The sequence below is a fragment of the Formica exsecta genome, unplaced genomic scaffold (genome assembly GCF_003651465.1).
Source record: "Formica exsecta isolate Colony F162 unplaced genomic scaffold, ASM365146v1 scaffold395, whole genome shotgun sequence".
NCBI classification, from domain to species: domain Eukaryota; kingdom Metazoa; phylum Arthropoda; class Insecta; order Hymenoptera; family Formicidae; genus Formica; species Formica exsecta.
In genome coordinates this window covers 63,579-90,523 of record NW_021851188.1, presented here as the reverse complement: position 1 = coordinate 90,523, position 26,945 = coordinate 63,579, and the positions used below count along the sequence as shown (strand labels likewise).

The 26,945-nt window shown below is 41.7% G+C and overlaps 3 protein-coding genes across 13 annotated transcripts; 2 read left to right on the top strand and 1 right to left on the bottom strand.

Moving 5' to 3' along the window:
* The first annotated feature begins 187 nt into the window (after window positions 1-187).
* LOC115239817 (tyrosine-protein kinase Abl) lies at window positions 188-8,608 on the top strand. Of its 6 annotated transcripts, none has more exons than XM_029814579.1 (10): window positions 188-716; window positions 1,329-1,482; window positions 1,844-1,953; window positions 2,067-3,073; window positions 3,143-3,398; window positions 3,479-3,613; window positions 3,850-3,982; window positions 4,066-4,193; window positions 5,168-5,379; window positions 5,666-8,608. In XM_029814579.1, the coding sequence occupies exons 1-10, from the start codon at window positions 587-589 to the stop codon at window positions 7,994-7,996; spliced, it is 4,596 nt and encodes a 1,531-aa protein (XP_029670439.1). In that variant the 5' UTR covers window positions 188-586; the 3' UTR covers window positions 7,997-8,608. The 6 variants fall into 6 exon arrangements, with proteins under 6 accessions (XP_029670439.1, XP_029670444.1, XP_029670441.1 ...); XM_029814584.1 differs by having other exon boundaries at window positions 189-716; window positions 3,847-3,982; window positions 4,066-4,172; window positions 5,216-5,379; XM_029814581.1 differs by having other exon boundaries at window positions 189-716; window positions 3,847-3,982; window positions 4,066-4,172.
* A 1,181-nt stretch (window positions 8,609-9,789) lies between these two features.
* Window positions 9,790-12,018, bottom strand: LOC115239818 (NTF2-related export protein). 2 transcript variants are annotated; one of them, XM_029814585.1, is made up of 4 exons: window positions 11,845-12,018; window positions 11,263-11,349; window positions 11,038-11,188; window positions 9,790-10,750 (listed from the first exon to the last, which is right to left on the bottom strand). In XM_029814585.1, the coding sequence occupies exons 1-4, from the start codon at window positions 11,851-11,853 to the stop codon at window positions 10,572-10,574; spliced, it is 426 nt and encodes a 141-aa protein (XP_029670445.1). In that variant the 5' UTR covers window positions 11,854-12,018; the 3' UTR covers window positions 9,790-10,571. The 2 variants fall into 2 exon arrangements, with proteins under 2 accessions (XP_029670445.1, XP_029670446.1); XM_029814586.1 differs by having other exon boundaries at window positions 10,548-10,750; window positions 11,044-11,188; window positions 11,845-11,916.
* A 363-nt stretch (window positions 12,019-12,381) lies between these two features.
* Window positions 12,382-25,436, top strand: LOC115239793 (PHD finger protein rhinoceros-like). 5 transcript variants are annotated; one of them, XM_029814515.1, is made up of 11 exons: window positions 12,382-12,837; window positions 13,022-13,191; window positions 14,534-14,583; window positions 14,677-15,191; window positions 15,279-15,435; window positions 15,918-16,070; window positions 16,194-16,481; window positions 16,680-16,853; window positions 16,951-17,120; window positions 17,412-17,535; window positions 17,608-25,436. In XM_029814515.1, exons 4-11 carry the CDS (start codon window positions 14,734-14,736, stop codon window positions 24,964-24,966), a joined length of 8,883 nt encoding a protein of 2,960 aa, XP_029670375.1. In that variant the 5' UTR covers window positions 12,382-12,837; window positions 13,022-13,191; window positions 14,534-14,583; window positions 14,677-14,733; the 3' UTR covers window positions 24,967-25,436. The 5 variants fall into 5 exon arrangements, with proteins under 5 accessions (XP_029670375.1, XP_029670379.1, XP_029670376.1 ...); XM_029814516.1 differs by lacking the exon at window positions 12,382-12,837 and adding an exon at window positions 13,525-13,711 and having other exon boundaries at window positions 12,928-13,191; XM_029814519.1 differs by lacking the exon at window positions 13,022-13,191.
* The last annotated feature ends 1,509 nt before the right edge of the window (window positions 25,437-26,945 follow it).

The following is a 26,945-nucleotide window of genomic DNA, read 5'->3' as shown; positions in this document are numbered from 1 at the left end:
TAATTAAAAACAGTAAACCCCTATAATAATAAACTTACAATTACAATAGAGAATGATTTTTAATCTTGTATATATATTTGACATATATATATATATATATATAAATGTCAAAAAAATATATGTATAATAGATAAATAAACAGAATAAAAAGACGAAAAGGCGAGGATTTTTCCACAAGCATGAGAACCCGCCCAGCGTCGTGCTGCCGCACAGCAATGCATCGACAAACTAAATAATCGACGTCAAAAGCTGTCAAATATGGCGAGGGGCAGCGAGAGAGACAGAGAGCGGATAATTGACATGTAAAAATGTGATTAGGCCTGACCGCACTGTGATCTGCGCTTCGAGAGGCTGGGTGGACCGACACGTTCGCGGTGTCTCCCGCGAACGACGAGATACGCGGACGACAATCGCGATGTCAGAAGCCTCGCCGGCGGTGCCTTCCGAGTGCCGGAAGTGAAGTGTGCGCGAGGGTGGCGGCGAGCAGGAGAGCAGCAGATCTGGTCGCCCCGTCCCGTACGCAGCCGGGGTCGGCGAGGGATACAGGCGAGGGGGCATGGTACAGTAATCCGGTGGGCAACAGACTATGGGGGCCCAGCAGACCAAGGACAGGGTGATCCCCGCTGGGTCCACCGTGCGACAAACGCGCAAGCAGCAAACCAGGAACCTGAAGGATACGCGCCTCATAGGCTCTAACATATTCACCGAGCACAGCGGTGAGAACACGCATGTTAATAGTTAGCTGATCCGCTCCACTGTGGGAACACGCTTATTTCTGTCACGCAGAATTTTGCAGAACAGAATCTGTACATTGAATGATTTTTACATACGTCGCTATGTAGTTTGTGTTAAATTATAATTCTACAATTTACGGAGCTGGCATGCATTCCTATATATGAGATGCGCTTTCCTGATTTGATATAGTGTAATATTACAGTATTTATATAGACTAGAATTGATGATAAAAGAGTAGTTGACAAGAATTTAGTTTTATGATAAAAGCCTCTTAACATGTAATGAATATGCATTAATGTCTACATTGATGAATATTTATCAGTTAATATAGACATTAGAATGACTGAATGAAAATTTTACAATATATAAATATTTATCTATAGAAAGAATTGATAACTTTAAAATGTCTTAAGCAAAATTGCATTGATTTATTCTTGTACTGTACATTGAATACTTTATGTTAAATATATTTCTGAGATTTTCATATATTTTATTATATAAGCACAGAACTGTTTAATTGCAATGTCAGAAATTTTTATTTTGGACATATATTTAAAGTTATAAAGAAAAGCTCTGTTTATTATTTCTTGCAGAGGCACTTTTACAAAGCAGACCGCTGCCTCACATTCCAGCATTGCCAGAAGGTGATCCTCCAAGTGGTTCTAGTGTTCAATCAATTTCACAGCAAGCAAATGTTCAACAACACACCAATGTGTCTGCTAGTGGGCTTCTTGAAGCAGCAAATAGGTCAGTTCACTGTTCAAAGTCTAAAGCAACATATGTCTAAACTTATATAATACTGTTTTATATACTTTTGCAATTTTAATACAGAAAGAGATCTCTTAGGTTTTTTTTAAATATAATGTCAAGAATAATATATTAAAATTCTAAAATATATTAAAATTTTATTATATATAAAATGTATTAAAATGTATTAAAATTCTAAAATGTATTAAAACTCTTGTATATATGGATTATTCTTTTTTATTATAATTTTTTTGTAAGATCTAGAATTTTAAATATAAAGATGACAGAAACATTGAAATTTAATACATATCAACAAAAGAAAAAATTTAATCCCAGAGATATTTTTAATCATTTCATGCAGATGGACCAGCAAAGAAAATCTGTTGGCACAAGAGGAAGATGATCCTCAATTATTTGTCGCTTTGTATGATTTTCAAGCTGGTGGGGAGAATCAACTTAGTCTGAAAAAGGGTAATTTATATTTCTTATTAAATATTATCATAGATACCATATTTCATAAGATGCATAAGTGCCGATCTATAAATATTGCATACTTTAAATTATTTTTTAATATTTCTGAACAGGTGAACAAGTACGTATCCTAAGTTATAACAAGAGCGGAGAATGGTGCGAGGCTCACTCGAGCACCGGACAAGTAGGATGGGTACCATCAAACTATGTGACACCCGTGAATTCTTTGGAAAAACACTCTTGGTATCATGGGAGAATATCTAGGAATGCTGCGGAATATCTGTTGAGTTCGGGAATAAACGGTAGTTTTCTCGTACGGGAATCGGAGAGTAGTCCCGGACAACGTAGTATCTCTTTGAGATACGAGGGTCGAGTGTATCACTATAGAATCAATGAGGACAGTGAAGGAAAGATGTTCGTCACGACGGAGAGTAAATTTAATACGCTGGCTGAACTGGTGCATCATCATTCGATGCTTGCCGACGGCCTCATCACACAACTGCTGTATCCCGCACCAAAGCACAACAAGCCTACTGTCTTCCCGTTAAGTCCGGAGCCGGACGAATGGGAGATTAATCGAACGGACATAGTAATGAGGCATAAATTAGGAGGCGGTCAATATGGTGATGTATACGAAGCAGTCTGGAAGAGATACAATATGACTGTAGCGGTTAAGACGCTCAAAGAGGACACAATGGCACTGAAGGATTTCCTGGAGGAGGCGGCCATCATGAAAGAAATGAAACATAGAAATTTAGTGCAGTTGCTGGGAGTGTGTACGCGCGAACCGCCGTTCTACATCATCACGGAATTCATGAGCAAAGGAAATCTCCTTGATTATTTGCGAAACGAGAGTAAACATCAGATTAACGCCGTGGTTTTGATGCACATGGCTACGCAAATCGCGAGTGGCATGAGTTACTTAGAGAGTAGAAATTTCATCCATCGCGATCTAGCAGCCAGAAATTGTCTGGTCGGCGAGAATCATCTTGTTAAAGTTGCGGATTTTGGATTAGCCCGTCTTATGAGAGACGACACATACACTGCTCATGCCGGGGCAAAATTTCCCATAAAATGGACAGCGCCGGAAGGTTTAGCATACAATAAATTTTCCACAAAGGTATACAAAAATTATTAAAAAATGTAGGCTATTGTGTTATCCTATTATACTAATTAATGATTTTTATAGTCTGATGTGTGGGCATTTGGTATCCTTTTGTGGGAAATTGCTACCTATGGTATGTCCCCTTATCCTGGTGTCGATTTGACAGACGTTTATCATATGTTGGAGAAAGGCTATCGAATGGAGTGTCCTCCAGGCTGTCCGCCGAAAGTTTATGAATTGATGCGTCAATGTTGGCAGTGGTCAGCGTCAGATCGGCCAACTTTCAAGGAAATACACCATTCATTAGAAAATATGTTTCAAGAATCGAGTATTACCGAAGGTCAGTGAATTACTCTATCAGATAATTAATTTCATATAAAGAATTGCAATCTTATTAACTTATACATGTATCTATTGTAGAGGTAGAGAAGCAGCTTCAAGGTGGAGGGGAAATCCCATTACTATCATATAAAAAATCGCAGACTGGAAGTACAGGAAATATACATGGGCTTGTTCTTGTATCCGAGCAATTATCTTCTTCTGGCATAACACAAGGTAATATTTAATATTATAGTATTATTAATAATTCAATTGCGACATCTTAGCAATTGAATTGTAAGAAAATATAAACTATAAAATAGTTTTTATAGTATCATGATAAAAAATTAAATAATAAAAAAATTAAATTAATAATAACAAATTAAATTTGATTATTTAAATTCGATTTTTTCAAATTTGGCTGCTCTAGAAATTTTATTTTAAAATAGAGACTCGTATATTTTGCGCAGAAGGAGTTGGTTCGGTTACCAAGCTGAGTACTTTTATGGGTGGCTTGTCGAGTAGGAGTAATAGTAATATAGTTCAAATGCGAAGATCGACCAATAAGAAGGGAAAACAAGCGCCGGCGCCTCCCAAGCGAACAAGGTATGCTTTCTTTTCACCTATAAATATACAATTGAACAATCATAATTACGTGATATAACAAAAAGCTATGTCTTCCATCACAGCCTGCTATCATCGTGCAGTTCTTTCCGAGATTCCGCCTACCAAGAGCAAGATCAGCAAAATGTCGAAGTGAGCACTATGACGCTTGACGATGGCACAGATCTAAATGGTATTGATAAGATTTTTGAAGGTATTCCACTATATCAAACTTAAGTGTAATGATAAATGCACGAAATTGCCGCTTTTGTTTAATTTTTCTTTCGTTAACTTTCAGTTGACTTTGAATTTAATTTTGATATGCATCTTTGCCTACAGTGATTTTACGGCTTCATGAATGTGGGTCATTCTCCTCGAGTCAGTATAATTGAATGTTGAATACACACCAAATACTAATTTTTGATAATAGTACTTGAATATATTTTATTAATGCATATACTCGAACGTCTGCATCTCGTACATACTGTACATTGTAGCTGCAGTTTTTCGTTCCCAGAGTTATATGAATAGGAAACGATATTTTACCATACTTTATCTATCATATTACGTTATTAATCTAACAAGTACCATATATACTTGTGCATGATGTTCGTCTCTGTAAAGGTACAAGTAGAACTTTCCATTTTTTTTCGTTTTAGTTTCCTAGATATATATTTTATCGTTTAGTTATATTCTCATTCTAAAGATTGGAATTTGACTTGTGTAACAGCATTGATATATTTCATCGACTTTATCATCGCATAAAATTTAACTGTGTTCAAGCAGTGTTATGTGAGTTTACTAAGTCTCTATTCATATATATCATAATGAATTATTCTAAATACTCTAATACACATCATATACCATTTGTCATTTTCACTAATTGTTCATTATCGACACATGTTACAACACTTTACTGGCAATAGTATTACACAATGAGTACAATTTAACGATCTGCTCCTAACTTAATGTCGAAAGGAGAATGACCCTAGGGATGAATGGAATGAAGTGTGACAAAAGGAAAGCAGAGATTAAGATTGATAGGCGCCGCAAGTATTTTTCTCTTTCTCTCTCTCTTAGCTCTCTTCCAAAAGATTCCAATATTTATAACGCGTTGCGCTTACATGCTGGAGAGATATGCGTTAGCTATAGATTGTATACAGTACACTTTATTAAATGGCGACTCAGGTATCACACGTGATCTCGTGACAATGGCTACACAGTCAATTACTACAGGAGGTTGCGATATGGACGACGACGGAGATGGGTCGCAAGGGACAGCAGAACATAACTTTGTTCCTCAACCGTCAACTTCGCCGGAACCAGTATCCAACTTACCGTGCAATCAGAAACAAATTAAATCTCGACCTTACACATCTAAGGAGGTACTATCTCAGAAGGTACAATGATCTTACGTTGAGCGGCCACGATAATATTTCAAAGCTATAAATAAAGCTAAAAATACTAGACACATAAAAAACATACCTTCTTTACTCGTATACGATGTTAAATGTTCCGAGTATTATAACGATAATGTTCTTATCTATATGTCTGCTTGAGAATCTTTAGAATCAGAGTAAAGTCAGTTTTGATGGTAAATGCATTTAGCACTGCTTGAATAACTTGCTTGATGATGCTCGATGACGAGAAAGCGAGTCGTGATTTAGAGAAAAAATGTCATTTCAGCTGGTACACGTGGGTGCGCTGGAGGTGCAAAATGTTAAGAGAGCGATCAATCGTTACGGTACATTGCCAAAAGGCGCTAGAATCGGGGCGTACTTGGAATCTCTGCGACAAAGTGGTATGCCGTCGAATCAGGAGAGTGTTTCAACCGCTACGTCTTCTTTGTCCACCGCGATCGTAGAACAGCAGCAGGACATCGTCGCGAGCGCCATGATTGATACGGTCTCGCAACATCGTTCGCTCTCGCCTCGCCAGAACAATCTGCGTGGTCAACCGCAGATGACGCGCAGCAACTCCTCGAGCGGAGTGGTGAACACCTATCAACCGCCGAATTCACCGCGCAGCCGTGCTGTAGGTGTTCGGAAGACCAACGCGGAGGGAATCGGTCTGCGGACCTTCCGCGCGCCGAACAACTCCAGTTTTCGTACCGCCAGTCCGTCAAGATCGATCCAACCGACTCTGGCTGATCTGGAGTTCCCGCCGCCGCCGTTGGATTTGCCACCACCTCCAGACGAGATCTTTGGTGAACAGTGCGATCTACTGCCATCCGCGACTACGGCGTCGCCGTGTGCCGAGAGTTCCTCGTCTCATACAAAAATCGCGAGTTCGCCAGTCGGTCTCAGGAAGTTGAAAGCGGAATGGCGGAGTAAAGATGAAATGATAAACGATCACGATCAGGACGATAGGAATAACGATGTGAGGAACGCCGAACCGTCGGTAAAGGAGGCTAGTTCGCGATTCGGTGTGAACTTACGACGCCGAGAGACCACTTCCTCTACTTCTGGCGATGCGCATTGCGGCGGTAGATCCGCAGACGAGAAGAAGTTGATTTACAAACCGAAGGAGACGACAAGTGGCGGCGCAATGAAAGCGGAATCGATGGACGTAATCGGAATCGCGGCTCCCGAGGAAGCACCACCCCCACCCCCGCCTCCGTTGCCCCCAATCGGCAGCGCGGTAAGCGCTACCGGTACATCTTTGGACACCTTCGAATCCAAACCAGGCATGAAAGAGATGCTGGAACTTAAGCTGATCAACGAGATTAAGCAGAGCGCAGATATGAAACAAGGTAGTAGTAGCAGTTCTGCGAAGAAGATCGGCAGCAACGTTAGTAGCAGCGGGCTTCCGTCAGCGCCGCTTGATCCAGCGTCGCAGCTTCTGTCCGAGTTGTGCGCCAGTTTTAGCATGGATTCTACCAACAAGCAACATATTGTTCCGAGTGAATACGCGATTGCAATGTTGAAGAACAACGATGTGTCCGGAAACATTCAGGAGCACATTCACGTAAATACGCAAAGTAGTATATTCCCTGAGAAGAACAATACTCACAAAGAGATCCCGATGATAACTTCGCCGATCACCGAGGGCCATATATTAAGCGCGACTAGCGTAGGTTTCAAATTGAAGAGGGTGGATAAGAGAAGTAATCCGCAGAAGGAAGAAAATCCGGATAATCAGATAATCGATTTTAAAGCTCGGTTGCGGAAGGTGGACAACGTTGATAAGGAAAAAGCCGCGGCGGAAGAGAGGGGCAAATCGTCGCGTTTCGATGACAACGCACAGGGGAGTAATGTCGTAGATTCGGCGGATTCATCGTCTGGCGTGGATGATGCAAACGACGATAAGCGCCGCAGCACCGGAAGTATTAGTAGCCTAAAAAAATTGTGGGAGAATAAGGAGGCTTCTTGTGATAACCAACCACTTAGTCCTAAATTAAATGTGAGAGGGGCGAGTAGCAAGCAGGACGACATTGCGAACGAAGATTCGCCGGAGGATCATAGCAACGCCTCGACCAGGAGCTCAACCAGCAAGGGCGACTCGCGAATATGGCCTCCAACGTCATCGTCCTCAGAGATGGAGAAACCGATTGTGCCGGCCAAACCGTTAAAACCACTTGGACCATCCAGTAAACACTTTGGTTCCTCGATATACGCCACACCAAACTGCAACAAGTCATCGTCCCAAGGCATTGATGATGACGGTGGCGGTAAACAGACTGGTGGTGAATCGAAAGGGGCAAAGCATAGCGTGATGGAGATCTCGAATGTCATCGAGAACAGTATTCTTAACTTGAAAGGCAGCCCCACCATTGTCATGGCCAGTTGGTTGCAGCTGTCCGATAAAGTCGGCCTGTTGCACGGTATGTGCGTCAATCTGACTGACACGGCAATCGCGCCGCACGCGAGGTTCCAATTCCGCGACCTACTCACTCGACTCGAACTACAAGCGAGGCAATTACGGGCCGCCGGCACGCGCAACATCACTGAGAACACGAGACTCTTGTGCGATGTGCAGAACACGATAAAAGACGTAATAAACACGGTGCAGAGGTAAAGCTGCACACGAATCGCCGGCGGATTAAAAAATCAAAACGAGCATCTCCTCCTGCGAACATTTCCCTCCGTCATTCTCCCGTTCCTGTCGTGGTGTTTCTCGTTGAATCGTAGAATTCATCATTCTCCTCACTCTTCTATCTCTTTCTCTTTCTATCTTTATCTCATCGGATCCGTGGGCGTATAGAGTATACATAAATTTATATAAATATATATCTAAGTCACACACACACGCATACACTAAGTAAGGTTTTATCAAAGATTGAGGTCCTTTTTTGGAAACATAGCAATTAATTTCCGAGCGAATATATAAGAATGAGCTAGTGTGAATAAGTTAATCGATAATACGATTTCGCGATCGTTAGAGGGAGGAGAGGGGATTAATCCAAAGTTGCACAAGTCAAATGATCGCCGGTATATCTCCCGACACGCAGAGGCAACATACAATTCAGACGGAATTTTGCGCGTAGCAAACTAAGTTCGTATACATTTACAATTCCGCCTGTGTATATCATTCGTATTTTTTGGAAGATCTTTGGGAGATCACACTACTATCGTGTGTGCTCACCAGGCCTGGCAGAAAAATACGGCCTTAAGACAAAAAAAAAAAAAAGGAATATACACCTTTGCATGATTGAATTTTTATGTCGAGACGTACGACGATTTTCATATAAACGGATAAGTAAATGTGATGATTATATAATAACTCTATGGAATATATAACACACATACATACACACCGATCATGCGCGAATTCTCATTGTCAGTAGAGTATATAATTGGAGTATTGGCATCGGAGCAAAAGCGTAACGCGAATGCAAGAGTCATCGCACGCTAACTCTATATCCTCGAGTCGCTTACGTATCGCGTAAATCGTTTCGTTTTACATGTAATTTTATACACACGTCGTGCTTAGTAATATACATATATATATATTATTATTACGCGAGATTTTTAGACTAGACAATATACATATTACAATATATATTTATATATACATATATATAAATACATATATATATATATGTATATATATATAAATACAGAACACCTAAGTCGTAAGTCGTTTCATGTGTATTCTGGGACAATATATAAACGATTTTGTATTTGTATAGAGTAAGTTGGATATATAACAGCTATACACATGCGATAATCGTACGCCTACATAAATTATACTCAAATACAACAAAAAATCGAATGTAATTAATCAAACAGCTCTTGAGTGTCGTGTGCTTCGTTTTTATCCATTCATATGGTATAGTTCTTCCAAAAAGCACAATAGTAAAAGGAAATATTCGCCTGAAGACATCCATGTGAACAATTGATTCATAATGTAACTTATAGAAAGTGCATCTTAATCGATAAACTTGTACATCAGAATGAAGTGAGAACGTTAGTAACAAAGTAACGGACAAATAATAATATATAATATACATTACCTTTGTCCGTACAATATTCCCTACATACAATGGAGATTTTTAAGCATCATGCATTTGCTTGCACTTATTATTTTGTATAAGCATTTATATCTCTCTCTTATCTTCATTTATGTTTTTAAAGAATAGATATTTTAAAGAAAAAAGAGAAATATAAATATTGTATTTGAAATATTAAATTTGTTTGTGATGACATGTTTTACAAAGTTTTGTGCATATAGTTAGAATTTGATAGTGTTGGCATTTTTATGGAGAACAAGTAGGCCAAGTTTTATAGTTTGTAATATATTGACTGTAAAGAGCTATTGCTCTGATAATGTTCTGAGAACTGATTTTATGGAAGTTTTCAGGCTTATACTTCATTTCAAGTTCGTGCTTGACACTAAAGAAGAATGCAATAGAAACAGAAAATAAGTCACCAACAACCTATTTCTTATATGACACTGCCTATATCATACGCGCGCGCGCGGTATTACGCGGCTAGTAGTATATATATTGAATTCAAAGTAGTAATCTTTTAATCATGTAAATGTATTCTTTCTTTTGGTTTCAACCTCCCAAGTTTCTTTATATATCTTTTGTACCTGTGATAAACTAATCAAGCCCTCTCTTTATCTTTCTTCTTTTTATCAAAAGAGAATCATGCTCAACAGAAACGATAATAGTTATACAAATGAATTTTAGTCAGCAGACGTTTATTCGAATAAAATTGTATTATTAAAAGAGATACTAAAATTAATGTTCTATATAATATGTATTATAGTAATTTTATGTCTATTTATACCATACTCTCTTGTATTTATTTTTAATTTTTTGATGTAAAATTACTCTCCTAAAGAATCGACCAACGTACTGATTCACTAATACAAAATTTTAATATTGCTTTATACATTGATTGAAAATAAAAATAAAAATAATTACCGAATTATGTTGTTTTTTTCTTAGTTTGAATGGCTCATAGTTTGGTCCCGCATACCAATATGTACCATCAAATTTGTACGTTTTATGTTATTACACTATCATGCAATATATATGTATATGTTTATATTATTAGTTTTTTATACATGTTTATTATAAATTAGATATCTATCACAGTATACAAAACAGTACAGTTTTAAAACTTATTTATGATTGGTGCTGTTAATTTGTATTACTACCTAGTAATTCTTGCGTTCGGAAACAATCGCTTACAATCTTCCACTTATCACCCATAGCCGTAATTAGAAAGGTTTGATTAAATGGCTTGGGACCTTTTTCTTCGTACTTTACTTGTCCACCAACTTTGACGAGAAATGTTAATTGATTTGCTACCTCTGGGCCTATTAACATATTACAGTTTAATATTTCAATACAAATTATCTACTTAAGTGTTTCAAACAGCGAGATAAATTTAGCAGATATCACATCTTAATAAAAGTATTAAAATAAGAGAACATTCAAAATATTTATTTATATGTGACAAAAGAGAAATTTTATCAGAAAAAGAAACTTGAGTCATAAAAATTGAGATATAAAATAAAATGTAACAGATCTAATATTTTTGAATATTTTTACTTGTCTGATATTTTTATAGTCAAGAATGCTAGAGTGTGATATGATTACTAACATTTACCTGTAATTGGCTGAGCATCGAGAGTAGTAACGGTATGCTCTGAAGACGGCAGATCTGTCCAGAACTTTTGTATATTGTCTTTGCCTACTACTCCATTTCCGTTCCACATCAAAGTAGCAGTCTCCATATACATTCTTGAAATCAGCTAAAATTATATGTACAGTTCATGTACAATCAACAAAGAAAAAATATGTTTGACAGTATATTATTGTTACTTACATATCTCCGCTTGTCTAGATATTCATAATACAGTTTTGTAAATTCCTCTGCAGTTCGACAAGCTTGATCAATTTTAGCTTTTAAGTCCTGCAAAAGTCAACACAGATGTAAGAAATGTGTGATGTAATCAAATACAATTCAAAATTCAAAATATGTGACGTATTAATATATTTGTTGCTTTCAAAAGTTCTTTAGAAGTAATATTATAAAAATATAATTGCTGGGGAAGAAAACAAGACGTAATTTATATTCATAATGAAGAAAATTCGCGCTCTCTTTTCTGATTTCAATGAAATGTATTTTAGTCTATAAAGTAAGAATATAGTAAAGCCATCGGTATATAAAAAGAATTATAGGTCAGCGCTCTTTAAGGTTAGTAAATTTATTATAATGTTTTTTAAATTATTATATTCTTGTTTCATACAGTAAAATATACATGTGTACATGAAATTTTAATTGAAATCGGCATGTGCATATATTATATTGAAAAATAAATATTTTGCATATTTACTTGTCATAACATATCATGTAAACATATCTCGTAAACATATAAATTAACGTATTATACATTAACGTGGATACCTGATCCATATTTTCTTATTATTTATCCAAAATAATGCAAAAAGAAAAAAATCTTTGCGCTTATGCTTTTCATTCAACGTTTCCCGCACATAAAAATCAAGAAATACATAGGACATGCGGCAACGCAACAACGCATAAATAAAGTCAACGGCACGAAGAATAATTTATATAGATACGAATATTCGCGCTCCGAAATGCAGGATCCAACACTAACGTTCGATAACCAACGGAAAACTTTCGTTTCTAAATCCCAAAATATTGCTAGTTAAAATCACTAGAAAACAAGCTCTTCCATTGGATATCCTGCATTATCCATTATCGATCGGATCTACCAATTGGTCGCAGGATATTTTCGAAACAGCAGAAAATTTCCCAGCCGATGGCCAATGAACGCGACGCGAGTGTTTCTCATCCGTGCGCGTAGGTAACATTAGCGTATTGACAGGTAGCGCGCTGATCGGTCCCGCTCAACACCTGTCAGTTGTCCGATCTCGTGGCGGCCCCGTGACCCGTGCGCGGGCGAGATCGCGAGATCTCGCTGGGTCGGTCACGTGACATCGTACTTCCACAGTTATTTTTTCAGGCATGATGGCGCCAAACGCCAGTATTCACTTTTATGTAAATATAATATTGATTTGGTGCGTACCGCGATCAAACACGAGCGTTCGCCGTATCGCGGCCGGCCGTCGAAAGTAGCCCCGAGTAGCCGGGGTAACGCGCGGACCCGCCGGCGGAGTGAGTAACGGACTTGCCTGTGCCGCCCGCCTGGAATCGCTAATGAGGACATGTTGGTTAGGCTGCCGTGACAGGGAGAGAGAGAGAGAGAGGACGAGGCCGTTACGCACTTGCAGGCAGCAGCCCGTCGGCGTGAACGCGGCGGCTCGGGAGCGCGCACGGCGATTGCCGGCGGCCCCGCGGCCGGTTTCACGCCCGCTCGCAATCACGTGCCGCCTCGCGCGCGGAAATATATCCGGCTAATAGATCAATAATAAGGTATTTAATGGTCTTCCCCTAGTGTATGTGTGTATGCGTGTGTGTACGTTGTGTGTATGTATGAGAGCGTGCGCGCGCGCGCGTAGTGGACGTGTGTACGTGCGTGCGTGCGCGGGGGAGACTCGTAGTGTGGAGTGCGCGCGACGTTGCTGCCATCTGTATTGTCAATGTTGTCGGGCAGCAGCAGCAGCAGCAGCAGGAGCACCAGCAGCACCAGCAGCAGCAACGTAATGGAGCCGTGAGCATTCTCGTAGATGTACGCAATTGCATCAATCGCCCTTGCCGACCGTGATCCGCCGTGTATACAATGAGATTTAACGCCGCCCGCGGCCCGCTCGACCGTCGACACGTGCAGTGAGTGTGATGAGTGTGCCCTTATTGTCGCTCGGGTAGCGATCCGCGGAAGCGCGGATCGCAGGCGCCCCGTTCTCTCTGCTACAGTCAATGTTTACATGAATCGCGAGGTGATACGCGAACGGCGTTCGGGATCGTCGCGATTGTCGCCTCGGGCTGACGCCACGACGTCGTTGTCGCGTCGCCGCGCGATGCGATGCGATGCGTCGCGCGTCCCCGTCACGGTGAACGCCACGCCGAACGTCGCCCCCGCTGAATCCGGCCGTTGTCGAATCGCCGCGTTCGCCCGCGGACCTGCGTTTTTTTTTTTTATAACCTCTTCTCTTTCCCCAGCAGAGGCAACGGTGTGTGTTGGAGAGATCGCGCGCGCAGTCAGCCACCGCGGGACACGCTGTTTATTGCCGACCGGAAACACAACAAACAACCGGCGCTACTTAACGTCGTGTCAAATTGAAAAATGCCTCCGTGCTGGCCGGGTGTTGCTAAAATGCTAAATGTTGCTGTCCAGGGTGCTGGCTGTGTGCGCAATTCAAAATCTATTTCTTACACTTTGACATTGTTGTAGTGTTATTGACCTTTACTCTCTGTGCGCAGAAATCACATGTAATGAGAACATTTCATCCCTTGTTGCTATCGCTATATAGTACACTGACATTTATGCATAATGTGACATACACGATTCACTCGAATGCCTTCTTTTGGAACTGCAATTAAAGCGCTATTGTTTTTCTACACTAATTCTTTCTGTTCTATTATCCTTCGTGGTTAATTATTTATAAATTGTACTATTACTATGTTTTCAATCCTTTCTCGATTGTATACTTTATTCGATTGTATATTTTTTATATTTTATTTGTTGTACATGGCTCCTGTACCATGTATTTCTCTTTGTATGCACTTATTATCATATTTTCTTTTTCTGTTTAATATTTATATCATTCCCTAATTGTATTTTATAAGGAGTATTGAAAAAATAAGGGTAATTTATCAAATGAAAGTTGTCAATTACAAGATTTTTAAAAGAAATAAGATGAGGCTAATTAATGAAGCTAATAATTTTTATTTTAAATCTGAATTTACTTATCCTTATGTAAGTTATTACATATTAACTGTAAATTTTTATGAAAAGCATAAACTAAATAAGTAAAACAAATATAATTAAAATTATTATATATCACATTTTATACATATTAATGAAATGAATTGCAGTATATAATCTCTAATATGATTTTATAAAATTATTTTCTGTCAAAATTTGTTTTCTATCAAGTATTATTTGTTATTTAACTAACAAATAAAATTATCTGTTTGTATTGATATACATTCTTTCTTTATGTTTCAGTTCTGAAGAAAATCTGCTTTCCAGATAATAAATATATGGATAACTATGTAGTAAGTTTATTTTTCTGTTTATATATAATATCTTATAAAGTATACCTTGCGGAGGAAAGAAATGTACTCACATACTTGACTGTATTGTTTCAGGGTGCATACAGTTTACCTGCATGTGCCACGTACCACTAGCTTATTTGGCATAGTAGAATGGCACAACGAGGCAAGAGGCATAGAAACGACAATGATCTGGCGTCTTGTCCGGGCGCTATTAAGAGGCGCAAGTGTAGATTGGGCCCAGCTGCCACTGGTTCATCGGCATTGGCAGCGACCATGGGCCCCTCTGAAGAGGAGGAAACGATGGCGTCATCCAGCCAAGGAGGGGCACCCTGGACCGCCCGACCTGTCAGTGATATCAAGATTCCCAGCATATACAATCGATCGTCCGCTGAAGCCCCGGCAGAGTTATTTCGCAAAGATCTGATCAGCGCTATGAAATTGCCAGATAGTGAACCATTAAGTCCAAACGAATATTGGGTTATAACTGATCAATGGAAACAGGAGTGGGAAAGAGGTGTTCAAGTACCAGTTAATCCGGATTCTCTTCCCGAACCGACGGTTACTGTTACGGAAACATCTCCATTGAAGTTACAAACTGAATTCAAATTGTGAGTGTTTTATACTGTGCATTTGAGATGCTGATTGCTAAAATTACTAAAGTGCAATATAACGAAATCGTCTCGTGTTTGTTTCAGGCCTAAAAAATTCGTAAGAATATCCCGTGATGATTATTTTAACTCAGAAGATCATCATTTAAGTAATACTCCAGCAAGAGCAGAGAAAGCTTGTGCTTATGACCTTGACGATACTGATATTGCCTGGTTGGAAGTATTTAACGGTGAACGAGCGCAGGTAAAAACTTTTATATTTATAGCTATAGTAAATCAAATAAGATTTTTTTGAAATTGATTTTTGAATTCTGCATAGAATCATGCTGATATCCCGTGTAAAATATTAAAAAAAGATATGATTAGAAATATATATATATATCTATTAAAGAAAGTAAATATTTAATTAAATCAATATAATCTCATCACAATACTCAAATAAATTTTGTATGACTGTATATAATTAGTATTTAATATTATATTGCCACTAAAAAGATTAAAACAGATTAAAATGTTTTTGTGACTGTACTTTTCGTAGTAACATAAGTAATTTAAAAATTAATTATTTTTTAACAATTGTTATTAAAACACTTATTAGTAATATAAATATATTTATATATTAACAACTGCATACCTCGCGGCTTATTGATTTTTTTTCTATATCTATATTAAAATCTACATAATTCATGAACTAATTGATATTATTTTCTATTAAAATTATCCTAGGCTGGACAAATGCCGGTTACAGAATCGCAATTGGAACGTGTAATAGAAGAGTTAGAAGTACGATGTTGGGAAAGGATTCAAACAATTGTGAAAAACGAGGAGGGACTCGGGATTGAGTATGATGAAAATGTCATTTGTGATGTATGCAGATCGGTGAGTGATTTTTTCCATTCTTATACAATCAAAATTTGAAATAATTCATCTATTATACATCCCTTACATGTGATACGCTTTAATTTGAATTGGATTCTAAAACGTGAAAAATTCTTATGGCAGCCGGATTCGGAGGAGGGTAATGAGATGGTGTTTTGTGATTGTTGCAACATATGTGTACATCAAGCTTGTTATGGCATTACTTCGATACCCGATGGCTCTTGGTTATGTAGAACTTGTTCGTTAAGTCAAAGACCCGACTGTGTATTATGCCCTAATAAGGGTGGTGCAATGAAGTGTACACGAAGCGGTCAAAAATGGGCTCACGTTTCGTGTGCACTCTGGATTCCCGAAGTTAGCATTGGTTGTGTAGAGAGAATGGAACCAATTACAAAAATATCCAGTATCCCGGTAAATAATAGTCTTATAATTATTATAGATTTTCTACTATTCTGTGTTGTTGTCAACATCTAAATTTAAATATCTCAATTATAAACAATTAATTGTATCCAATATTATATATATTTTTAATCATTTAAATTTATTTGAAATTATCTTTTTATCATATTCTAAACATAAATTGATTGAAAATATAATCACTAATTGCAGCAAAGTCGGTGGGCCCTAATTTGCGTTTTATGCCGCGAACGTGTGGGTGCTTGCATCCAGTGCAGTATAAAAACATGTAAGACAGCGTATCATGTTACATGTGCTTTTAAATATGGGCTTGAAATGAAGGCGATTATCGAGGATGAAATGGCGGATGATGGTGTGAAATTAAGGGTAAACTATCTTATGTGATTTAAATTTCGAAAAATCGAAATGACTGCATGTTTTGGCTAAAATTACAAGTTAATTTGACAACTTTGTATTTCTTTAGTCATATTGTCAAAAGCACAGTAGAACAAATACAAAAGACAAAGTTGGCGTTGGGGGTAGCGTAGGAAGTGGTGGTGGAAAGGGAGGATCAGATTCCGAGGATGGTGAATCCAGACGGCGTAAACGAAAAGACATGACTTCTGAAGAAAAAAATCAAGCCCGCGCAGCCAAGTATGCGATACAGTTAATATGGTTTTACAAATTGCATTGAAGCTTACAGAATTTATTTTGAAAAAATATATATGTATTTATTAAAAATATTTGAGTACTTTTTAAAGTATCGTTAAAAAAAGTTTTATATCTAAATTAAAAGAAAAAAAAATTTTTATATAGATACATGTTTATATATTAATCTTATATTAAAAAACTATATACATTTTTTTGTGATTTATTTTGTAAAGAATTAATCTTTTTCGAAACCATGTTATAAAAAATAAGTATAATATGTGTATCTTCACACAGATTGCAGGAAATTGAAGCAGAATTCGATAAACATGTTAGTATAAAGGACATTACCTCCCAGCAATTGGATATAGATCCCGACAGCATTGTATACATTTATAACTATTGGAAACTTAAAAGAAGAGTAAGTCATCGATTATCTATATAAATCTGCGAATGTAAAAATATATTGAACACGATATGTATTACGTTTTAGGCCGGTCATAATAAACCATTGTTGGCACCTCGTTGTGGCGAGTTATCGAGCGCGGGCGCACGTGCTCAGGGTCAGGCAGCGGATGTGGAGAAGATGCGTACTTTCGTTCAACTGCGCCAAGATCTGGAACGTGTACGTAATCTGTGCTACATGGTCGGTCGCCGCGAGAAACTTTGTCGCAGTTTCCTGAGACTGCGCGAACAGACCTTTCACAAGCAGGCAACGGTGATGGCTGGGCCACCGTTGTCTCCGGCGGCAGCCGTTGCTGTCGTCGAGGCCAATCATGGGCCCTCGATATACGATCGTCTCTATTCCCATCCCGATGCTGAGGATCATACGCACGATTTTGAAACGATACTTGCCCGGATTGCGGGTGTCGAGTCGCCCGCGCCGGCATCGAGCGATGAAAAGAAAGTACAACCGGACTTTAATGGTGCATCCAATAAGAAGCTTTACTTCAACGGTTCCGTCAGACGGAAGAGCCTATACGGCAGCGATCTGTCGTCAATGAGCAGCAGCGAAACAGACGCGACGAAACCGGAAAGAAAAGTCGGAATTGGCAAATGCACGAACAAGTCTAAAAGTTTAAAAGTCGGGAGCGAATCGAGCACGGAAGATGAAGGAAACACAACGACGAAGAACAAAACGTCGGTCACTAGACGAAAATCAAAAAAGAACGCGTCGGACAGGGGATTGCGGGTCAAATTGCGCGACAGCAGTGAAAGCGATAAACTGGATACGGTCAACAAATCGCGTACTCTGCAACATATGGAACTTGGCAGTTCTGGCAGTGAGAGCGATGAGTTATTGCCGTTGAGTACTAATGCCGGTTCTCGCCTCGGACCATCCGCTGCTTCCGCTATATATTCGGACACCGATTCAGACTCGCAGGAACATCGTAATCCGGAACATCATTCTGTACTTATCACGAAAGCCGCGGTGAAGGAATTTTCGGCGGCAGATATATCCAAAAATAATCAGAAGAACTTTGCGTCTAAAGACGCTACAAAGTCAGAATATCAGGATGAATGTACGAAGAACAAGGAGAACATGAAAAATCCTAAGAAGAAGGAATACATACCATCTGCTCTGATAGTTCCGCAGCGGCAAGCAGCAAAAAAGGCGTCGGAGATTATGCAGCGAACGCAGAGTAAGAAGGAGAACACCACGAGTGAGCCTGTAGAGTTTGTGAAATCACCCGGAGAACCTTTGAAACCGACTAAAGAAAAGCCTAGCAAGAAACATCGTGACAACAAGACACCGAAGGATGCTAAAAACAATGACGTTTACGATTTTGACAAGGAGTTTGGCGATGGCACGGAAATCCTCGCTTATGTGCCGCAACGGCAGGCCGCGAAGAAAGCTGCGGAGCATATTAAGAGCGGTATGGGCACGAAAACTGCTCAACCGGATGTCGAGATTGCGGACATCAAACCAAAGAAAGAATTGCCGGATGGCGGTAAGAAGAAGGAAATTGTCAAGAAGGAGGAATCACCTAAGAAAGAGGAATTACCAACGAGAAAGGAAGAGCCGCCGAAAGAAAAACGGGGAAAGAAACAGATGCCCGAGAGTAGTAACAGCGAGAGTAGCAGCAGTGAAAGCAGCAGTGGCAGCAGTTCCTCGGAAAGTAGTAGCGATTCCGATGTAGCCAAGAGTCCAGTCCAGAAAATGTCGAACATTGTTAAGGAGCCAGCTTCCTCTTCCACTACTAATACCACATCCTCTGAAAGCGATACCGGTAATCAAGTAAAGAACAAAACCGTGAATAAGCGACAGACGACGAATAAAGTCGTAGACGAGGTAATCGAGTCCGAAAAGAAGACTCTCGCGGGGCGGAAACTCAAGAGGCTGCCCGATAAGAAGCTTAAAACTTCCGACGGGCGGCATGGACCAGAGTTTCAGCCGCCGCTTATTGAGAGAGAAGAATCAAGTAGAGCCACAGTACCTAAAGAGCCACAGCAACAACAGCAGCAGCAGCAGTCACTTAGTAAGAAAGCCGATCAAAGAGATTCCAAAAAGTCAGCATCCCTGCAATCCCAACAGTCAGGTGAACAAAGTGTGCTCGGTGGTTCTCGAGATAATGATGGGCTACGAAGTGTTTCTGGGGCCAAGTCTACTAAGAAATCAAGTCAGTCTAAGCAGATGCAACAACAACAGCAGTTCACTCTCAGAAATAAGGAAGACGGCAGCGGCGGCGGAACAACGCCCAGAACGAAGTCGGAGACTCGCAAACGAAAATCAAGTGAGGTTACCGCAAAGGATGACAAGGGTAACAAAGAAACGACACCGCTCAAGAAAGTGGAAAAGAAACTAACGGAGAAAATAAACAAGGAAACCGAAAAGGACAACAAACATGATGCTATTAGTAATAAGAATGTTTCCGCAGAACCTCCGAAAACGACTGAAAATACTACTAAGATGGATGATAAAAAAGTCAAGAAAACTAGCAATAGGAATGCGATCAATACATTGGAGGAGGAAATGAAGCAACGACGAGCAGAACGGGACAGTCCAAAGAAGTCGTCGAGAGGATTGGATAAACTTCTCGAAAAGCGCGAGCATCTAGATAAACTATCAAGGAGCAAAATTGCTACTCAGGAGGAGAGATCTGCATGCAATGAGAACAAAGACAAGGTCACAGCAGCGGAGAAACACGTTATAAAGGAAACTATTAAGAACGAGAACGTCAAGAATCATATGAATGAGGAAATCGCGGTGCTAGATGTCATGAAATTGGAGAAGGAGGATGTAAAGAGAGACATTGTTGAGATTACGCCGGAAAAGTCTGCAGATAGGAAAAAGAAAGCAGAGCAAAAGCTCGAGAGCGAGACGCAGGCTGCCGTTGAGATGATAACAATCGAAGAGAACAGCGCTAAAGAATCTAACATTGATAACATCTGCTCAAGATCGGTGCTCGACAAACCCGAAGCAGCGATACCCGAGAAGGAGTGCCAGCAAAAAAGGAGGAAGTCCGTCAATCGTTCAATCTTTTCGCCGCAGCACGGCAGCAAGGATCCCAGCGTGTCGGAGCTATTCGACTTTGATCAGGACATACTGACCGATGATATAGTGAATGACGATGGCTTTAGCATACCACGCGATGAAGAGCGAGGAGCGGCACCTCTTTCGTTTTCCTTCAACAACGAGCTTTGGTTCAAAGAAGACAAAGAGGATAGTGCGCGTGAAACTCTGCATCTAGTGGAAAAATTGCGTTTGGAACTATCGAAAAAATCGAATTCTAGTCAGTTCGAATTGGAATCCGTTCCGGCGGAAGAAGAACTTCCGAAAAAAGAAGAGCCGCCTTTCCATTCGGTTGAAAAGCCAGCAATCGAAGAGCAGCAGCCGATGCTTCACAGCAAGGTAGATGTATTGGAGCAACAATCGGTGGAACAACAGCCGCAACCGATTGTGCAGCCGATTGAGATGAAAAATAATAGCGGGCCGGAACCCGTGCAAGTATCCGAGGATCTTACATGCAAAAATCACACTATTGAAGACAAAAGAAAGCCCTGCTATTCGAGCAATAGCAATAATGAGCAACATTACATGTACGGAAATGAGGAGCGCGAGACGGCCAAGGTGACAGTCGTAGAGCGTGCAAAGCTCGACAGGGCCGAGGCGGATGAGAGATGGGTACCGCCGAGCATGGATAATTTTAATCCGAACGATGTGCAACATTTGAACACGCTAATCGACAACCAGAACCACCGTTATGCCGCCGCGGCTGCTGTCGCGCATCAATTCTCGAACGACATCAGTGCCGTAATGCCGGATCCCACGACGAATCCTGATGCGGCTCTAGTCGCGCATTTGCAGCTCAATATGAACATGCAGGATCAGTATCTGCAGTTGCAGCAGACGCACCCAATGGAGCGGGTGCAACAGCATCTAGAGGCGCAGCATGCCGTGGCACAGGAGCAATCGCGCGTGCAATCTCTCGCGATGATGGATCAGCAGCAAGTAACTGCGACTGGTGCGGGAATACCGGCGCAGATCGTCGACGAGATCACGCCTATGGAAATGGTAAATCGCCACTTGATCAGTCTACCTAACTCGGAAGACTGCGATCAGGGCAGCGAGATGGATCGCGTACTAGATAAGGAGGATGTCTCTTCGGATCTCAGGCAGGACTACGCGCCGAGTGGTTCGCCCTACAACGAGCTCAATGGTCGTCCGGATACGCGATGGGCCGAGAGCCAGGTGCTGCCTTCGCGTAGATCTACGTCATCGTCCATCACGTCCGCATCTTCCGCAGAGGAACACGCAGCCATACCACCTTACAAGAACGTACCTCCGATACCACCGTACCCACCGTGCACAATAGATGCGACGCCTTACCATTCGTATTCGGAGACCGGCTCTTATGGTGCCGGAGCGGTGTCGTTGTTCCCGCCGCAGTCGTGCGCCGCCCAGTTGCCGTATCCGTCGCCGTTCCCACCGCCTTTCGGCGCACCTTTCCCGACTCCGCCATCCCTGCTGCCACACGTGCCGAAACCGCTCGAGGAATCGCTCAACATGCAAGCATCGCCGTGCACCGCCGCATTTACCTCGTCGTCGCACAACATGGCGCTCACCGCGGCCATGGTATCGCCAACGAAGGTAACTACGCCGCCACCGCCAGCACCGCCACCGGCAGCACCATCGGTGTCTCAACAGCAACCACAGCAGCAGCAACCACCATCGACGCAGCCGCCATCCTCGGAAACACCGGGGCACACGCCGTCTTTGTTGCCGCAGCAGGTTAATTCGCCTACCGTACCGACGTCCTTCCTCAATGCTATCGCAGAGACGCAAGTCAGCAGCGAAACCGTCGTGGAAAATATAACGGAGGTACTTGGTGCGGACAACAAAAGTGCGTCGTCCGGAAAGAAGTCGCCATCGAAACCAACAAGAACGTCTGCCAGGGTGACATCGTTGCAGGGTAAATCGCCCGGTAAATCGCCACGTCAAGAAACCACCAGAACCGCACCGACCGCTCGCGGTCGCGGTAGAGGTGTTAAGGGATCTCAACATTCGAGTTACCGCGGTCGCGGTCGCGGCCGGGGACGGGGACGCGGCAGGAACAATCAGAATGCTTCTATCGCGATGATGCCACCGATGTCGAACGCACTGCATAACGACGATTCGATACAGAACAAGCTTGTAGGCACCGTGTATGATTTTGATTCGGATGAGGACTCCGCGAACGAGACCAATATCGCGGATCTACGAACGATGCGTGAACGAAAAAGATCCACCGACGTGAACGAGAAGACGCGGATCAGCGAGCCACTCGGCATGGCGAACGACGGCAGTATCCAGTCCCTGTCTAGTCCCACGCTGCACGCCGCAAAGAAATACGCCGATGACAAGAAGCTTTCGTCACCGGCAGCGCATCACGATCATCAGGCTGCCCTGGCCAAGTCCGAGTCGAGCGTTGGTCATCAGGCGTTCGTCGACAATACCGTTATGCCGTTGTTACCAGGCCCAGTAGATATGCGCACGTATAACTCGACCGTGGACCAACCGAGCTCGTCGGTCCACGGTCAGCCCTACGGCAATCATTTGCTGGGTACCTTTGCCGCGAGCGTATCCGCAGAATCGAACTTGCCAGACATTGACGATTTGGAGAACGAGATATTGCACGGCAACTGTTACGTATTAAAGAAGCTCGCTGGCAAACAGCAGCACCTCGCGGGCGGCGGCTTTGAGGACCCTTGCTCTAAACCAGTCTTTGCTGATCCGTCAGTGATGGATCCGTCGTCCGCAACCAGTTTTGAAGCCAACAAAGTTTCCTTGACCGATTCTAGGAATCAGTTGAAGGTGAAGATCAAAGGCCCATTTCTTGACGCGAACTATGTGCCAGCATCATCGGTACCACCGTTGGCCCAACAAGCGCCGGTGATAATCACACCGGCCGCCACCAGCGCGTCTGTTGCTTCAGGCACATCGAATCTACGTCGCATGCGTAAGAAGGAGCTGCTGCGCCAATATTGCTCGCAAGACATGAACATGGATGATCCAGTATGCGGTAGCGTCGCTTCCGCTCCTATAATTCCACCCGTCAATCGGACGGTCATCACCATCCCCAAGGCCGTGGCGTCCATGACGAGTATACCAACTCGTGATGACTACAAAGCGGTCGTCGACGCGAACATGGAGAAGAAACGACGGAAAGAACGCGGAGGCGGTGGTGGCAGTGGCTTCCTTGACGTAGTAGCTGGCGAGGATGAGAGTAGTTCCGACAGGAGACGCAGTATTGTGGTAGGGTCCGTCAGCGATCGTCGAAGAGGCAGACAAACCAGACCTACCGCGACCAGTGCCGGGCCGCCGAAGCTGAAGATCAAAATCGGGAGCAGTATAATAGGCGGTCAGGAGATAGGCAACATACAGGACGATCGTAGCAGGATAAGACCGCCGAAGAAACGACTGAGCAGCATCCCGAGCACCCCGAGCATGGAAGAGCTTCGTCGTGAGAGTATGAAGTTCCGCAAGATGATTATGGCGGGCTTTGACAACGACGAGAAGACAAAGAGCAAGCGCGACAAGAATGGCAAGCGAAAGAAGCGGCAATCCAAAAAAGAGGCACGAGTGCAAATCCTAGAGGACGGTCCGGCACCGCCCAAGATCATCATACGGTGGGGCAAGGTGGCGGGCGCGAACTCCTCGACGACGACAACGAACAACGACGCACCTAACGACGCGCCGGCCACCGGCGACGAAGACGACAATCATCAGCAGGCATCGTCGGACAAGGACAGCCGAGTGGGTCCACCGCCGCCCGAGCCGACCCACAAGGACGAAGTGGGAATATACCCAACAGGGGAAAGCGGCGTCAACGAGAAGCAGCCTACGGACCCGAACGCCGGCGTCGCTGCTCTCGGGAACGTCCGTTCGGCCAAGTTAACGCCGATCCGGTTAAAACTTACGCGCTGCCAGGAGGGCTACGAACTGAAGGATCCGGTGCGAGTAGCGAGTAGCGCGAGTGCGGACGACGATGGTGGTGGTGGTAATAGTAGTAGCAGTAGTAGCAGCAGCAGCAGCAGTAGTAATAGTAGTACTAGTGCGACGACAACGACGGTGACGTTGGTGAACTCGGTGGCGCCGTTGCCAATAGGTGATGTCGAACAGGAAGAGGACGAGGAGACAGCGACGGCGGCGTCGACGGCAGAACGATTGTCGGCCTCCGATATCGTCATCCCCGTTGCCGCCGCCGCCGCTGAGACGAGGTCCGAGCAAGAGGAGCAGCATGCTCTGTCGTGCACGGAGAAACAATCTTCCAAAGAGGACGATATTCCATTGCTGCCCCAGTCCGCGAATCACAGCTCATCGCCGGGGCGTCCGCCCGCACCGCTCCCGCAAGGATGCCAAGTTAGGTGATAATTAATGATAATTGTATAATACAGTAATTTAGTGGTTCTTTCTCTTAGACGATTCTATATATTGTACGCGTGTGTGTATTACGTATTTACGTACGGCATCTCACTGGGTTGGCGATCCTCCGTGCCGTACTTACGTATACGTAAGATACACTCGTCTACGCATACGCAACACACACATACACACACAACAGTTGTATATTGTTCAATGTTGAGACAGAGACTCACTAGAGAAAACGTTGTAAGAGTGTAATATAAATTATTGATTATTGTAAATGATCTGAGGGTGAAGTGAAATTTCACAAAGTGCCCAAAATTTACGGTAAATACTACAAAAAAGAAAAAAAAACACATGCATTTCTTCGGATGTATAAGCGACCCGCGCTAAGGTGTACTCTTGTTGCGCAGTCGAATCTATAAAGCTCACTTATCTTTATATCTAATTCTTTCCTTTTAATAACGCGGATCAAATTATTATTGTACATTGAATAAGTGTTTGGATCGAGTCAATCTCATCTAGAGCAAAGAACAGTAGTAGCTATGTGACATTTAAACACTTGTTTCCTTTCGTGTTCTCACGGATATCAAAAGTTCTCTTCTAAAGAAATCCTAAGAAGAGTGTCCTTGCAATTCTGGCTAATCGATCATATAAAAAACCTTGTCATTTATAATTTCCATATATTATTTAATTAGTTAAAACTGTTTACCACCGGAAACTCCCCGTCCCTGTTATGATAGAGAAACAATTTCTCTTCGCCCAGATATAATTCCTTCCAAGCGTTGATCGACGTGCAACGCTCAAAGATTTTTCTCACGCTCGTCGACGCGACCTCACATCAATATGATGACCACAAGATGTAGACTTTAAAAGTCCTAAAAGATCGATAAAACGTATTTATTCTTGATGTCCTGAGGAGAACGAGGCTCGTGTTCGAGCGCAACAATCGACACCTTAATGAGGGTATCGTGTCAGTGACATAAAATTATCCTGTACAAAAAAACATATTTCTTAAATCACCGCCTAGGTCGTGATTTTTCAATGCTAGTTATAATGAATTTTAATAAATCCACAACACACTATAGAGTATACAATGTTTCGATCGATGATCTAAATATCGATTAACGTGTGGCGAGGGGAGCGTATATCAGCCAGACGTGAAACGTCAAAAGAGAAAAGGGAGATACACATTTTTCTTTTTTTTTTCTTTTTTTTTTCTTTTTAATTTTCAGAACGATTTTTTGACACACGAGCATACTCGTTCACGTGATTCACGCTCGAAAAGAGAAGGAGGAAAAAAAAGGAAAGAAAGAGAGAAATATAAATGTATCATTGCTCTCGAAAATCGCGTTCATGTGTCCTTTGTTTTCTTTCTTTCTTTATGTTTTCGCCTCACGATGTGCAATTTGCGCATACAATTGCAAAGTTAGATGCGAAGATATTTTTTTATTATATTTTTTTACGCATTATATTATGTACGCGCTTCTAGCGCGATTTGTTACATAGTTTTTTTTATAGGACACGATGCGTCATTATTAATCGTCACCGATTACCTATTTTATCCCTTTTCACGTTGTAGCTCTATTGCATGTATATTTATTTATGACGATCAAATGTAAGACGCTATTTATTCACCATGCATTCTCCTTCGAAAGTTTCCCAAAAACGATTTTTAGACAATTTTTCAATTCATCTTTTCTCTCTGTTTATTATCATTCTAATATTTATGTATATATACACACGCTATGATACTACTATTATTAAATACTTTTTTTGTATTTATAAGTTTCGTATCGTTTTAATCTCACCACGTAGGACAATGAGAGTTATGCGTATAAAATACTCATGGTTGATGAAGCGGCGTGCCATGTTTTGTACCGATATAAAAAAAAAAAAAAGAAAAAGAAATGCGAGCGAATTTTGCGAATGTAAAAAAAAAGGAGAGGTTTCCTTTCTGATACGCGTCGCATGCACATTCGACG

Excerpts from the sequence above, each read along its gene's own strand:
- LOC115239818 (XM_029814585.1), bottom strand. Across the intron at positions 11,189-11,262 it reads ATCTAGACAAGCGGAGATAT|CTGATTTCAAGAATGTATAT; the intron begins GTAAGTAACAAT and ends ATATAATTTTAG. Across the intron at positions 10,751-11,037 it reads TCAGCCAATTACAGGTAAAT|GCCCAGAGGTAGCAAATCAA; the intron begins GTTAGTAATCAT and ends ATATGTTAATAG.
- LOC115239817 (XM_029814578.1), top strand. The coding sequence starts at position 587 with ATGGGGGCCCAGCAGACCAAGGACAGGGTGATCCCCGCTGGGTCCACC. Across the intron at positions 3,074-3,142 it reads ACAATAAATTTTCCACAAAG|TCTGATGTGTGGGCATTTGG; the intron begins GTATACAAAAAT and ends TGATTTTTATAG. Across the intron at positions 3,983-4,065 it reads GCGCCTCCCAAGCGAACAAG|CCTGCTATCATCGTGCAGTT; the intron begins GTATGCTTTCTT and ends CTTCCATCACAG.
- LOC115239793 (XM_029814519.1), top strand. The coding sequence starts at position 14,734 with ATGGCACAACGAGGCAAGAGGCATAGAAACGACAATGATCTGGCGTCT. Across the intron at positions 16,854-16,950 it reads ATGATGGTGTGAAATTAAGG|TCATATTGTCAAAAGCACAG; the intron begins GTAAACTATCTT and ends GTATTTCTTTAG. Across the intron at positions 17,121-17,411 it reads AATCAAGCCCGCGCAGCCAA|ATTGCAGGAAATTGAAGCAG; the intron begins GTATGCGATACA and ends ATCTTCACACAG.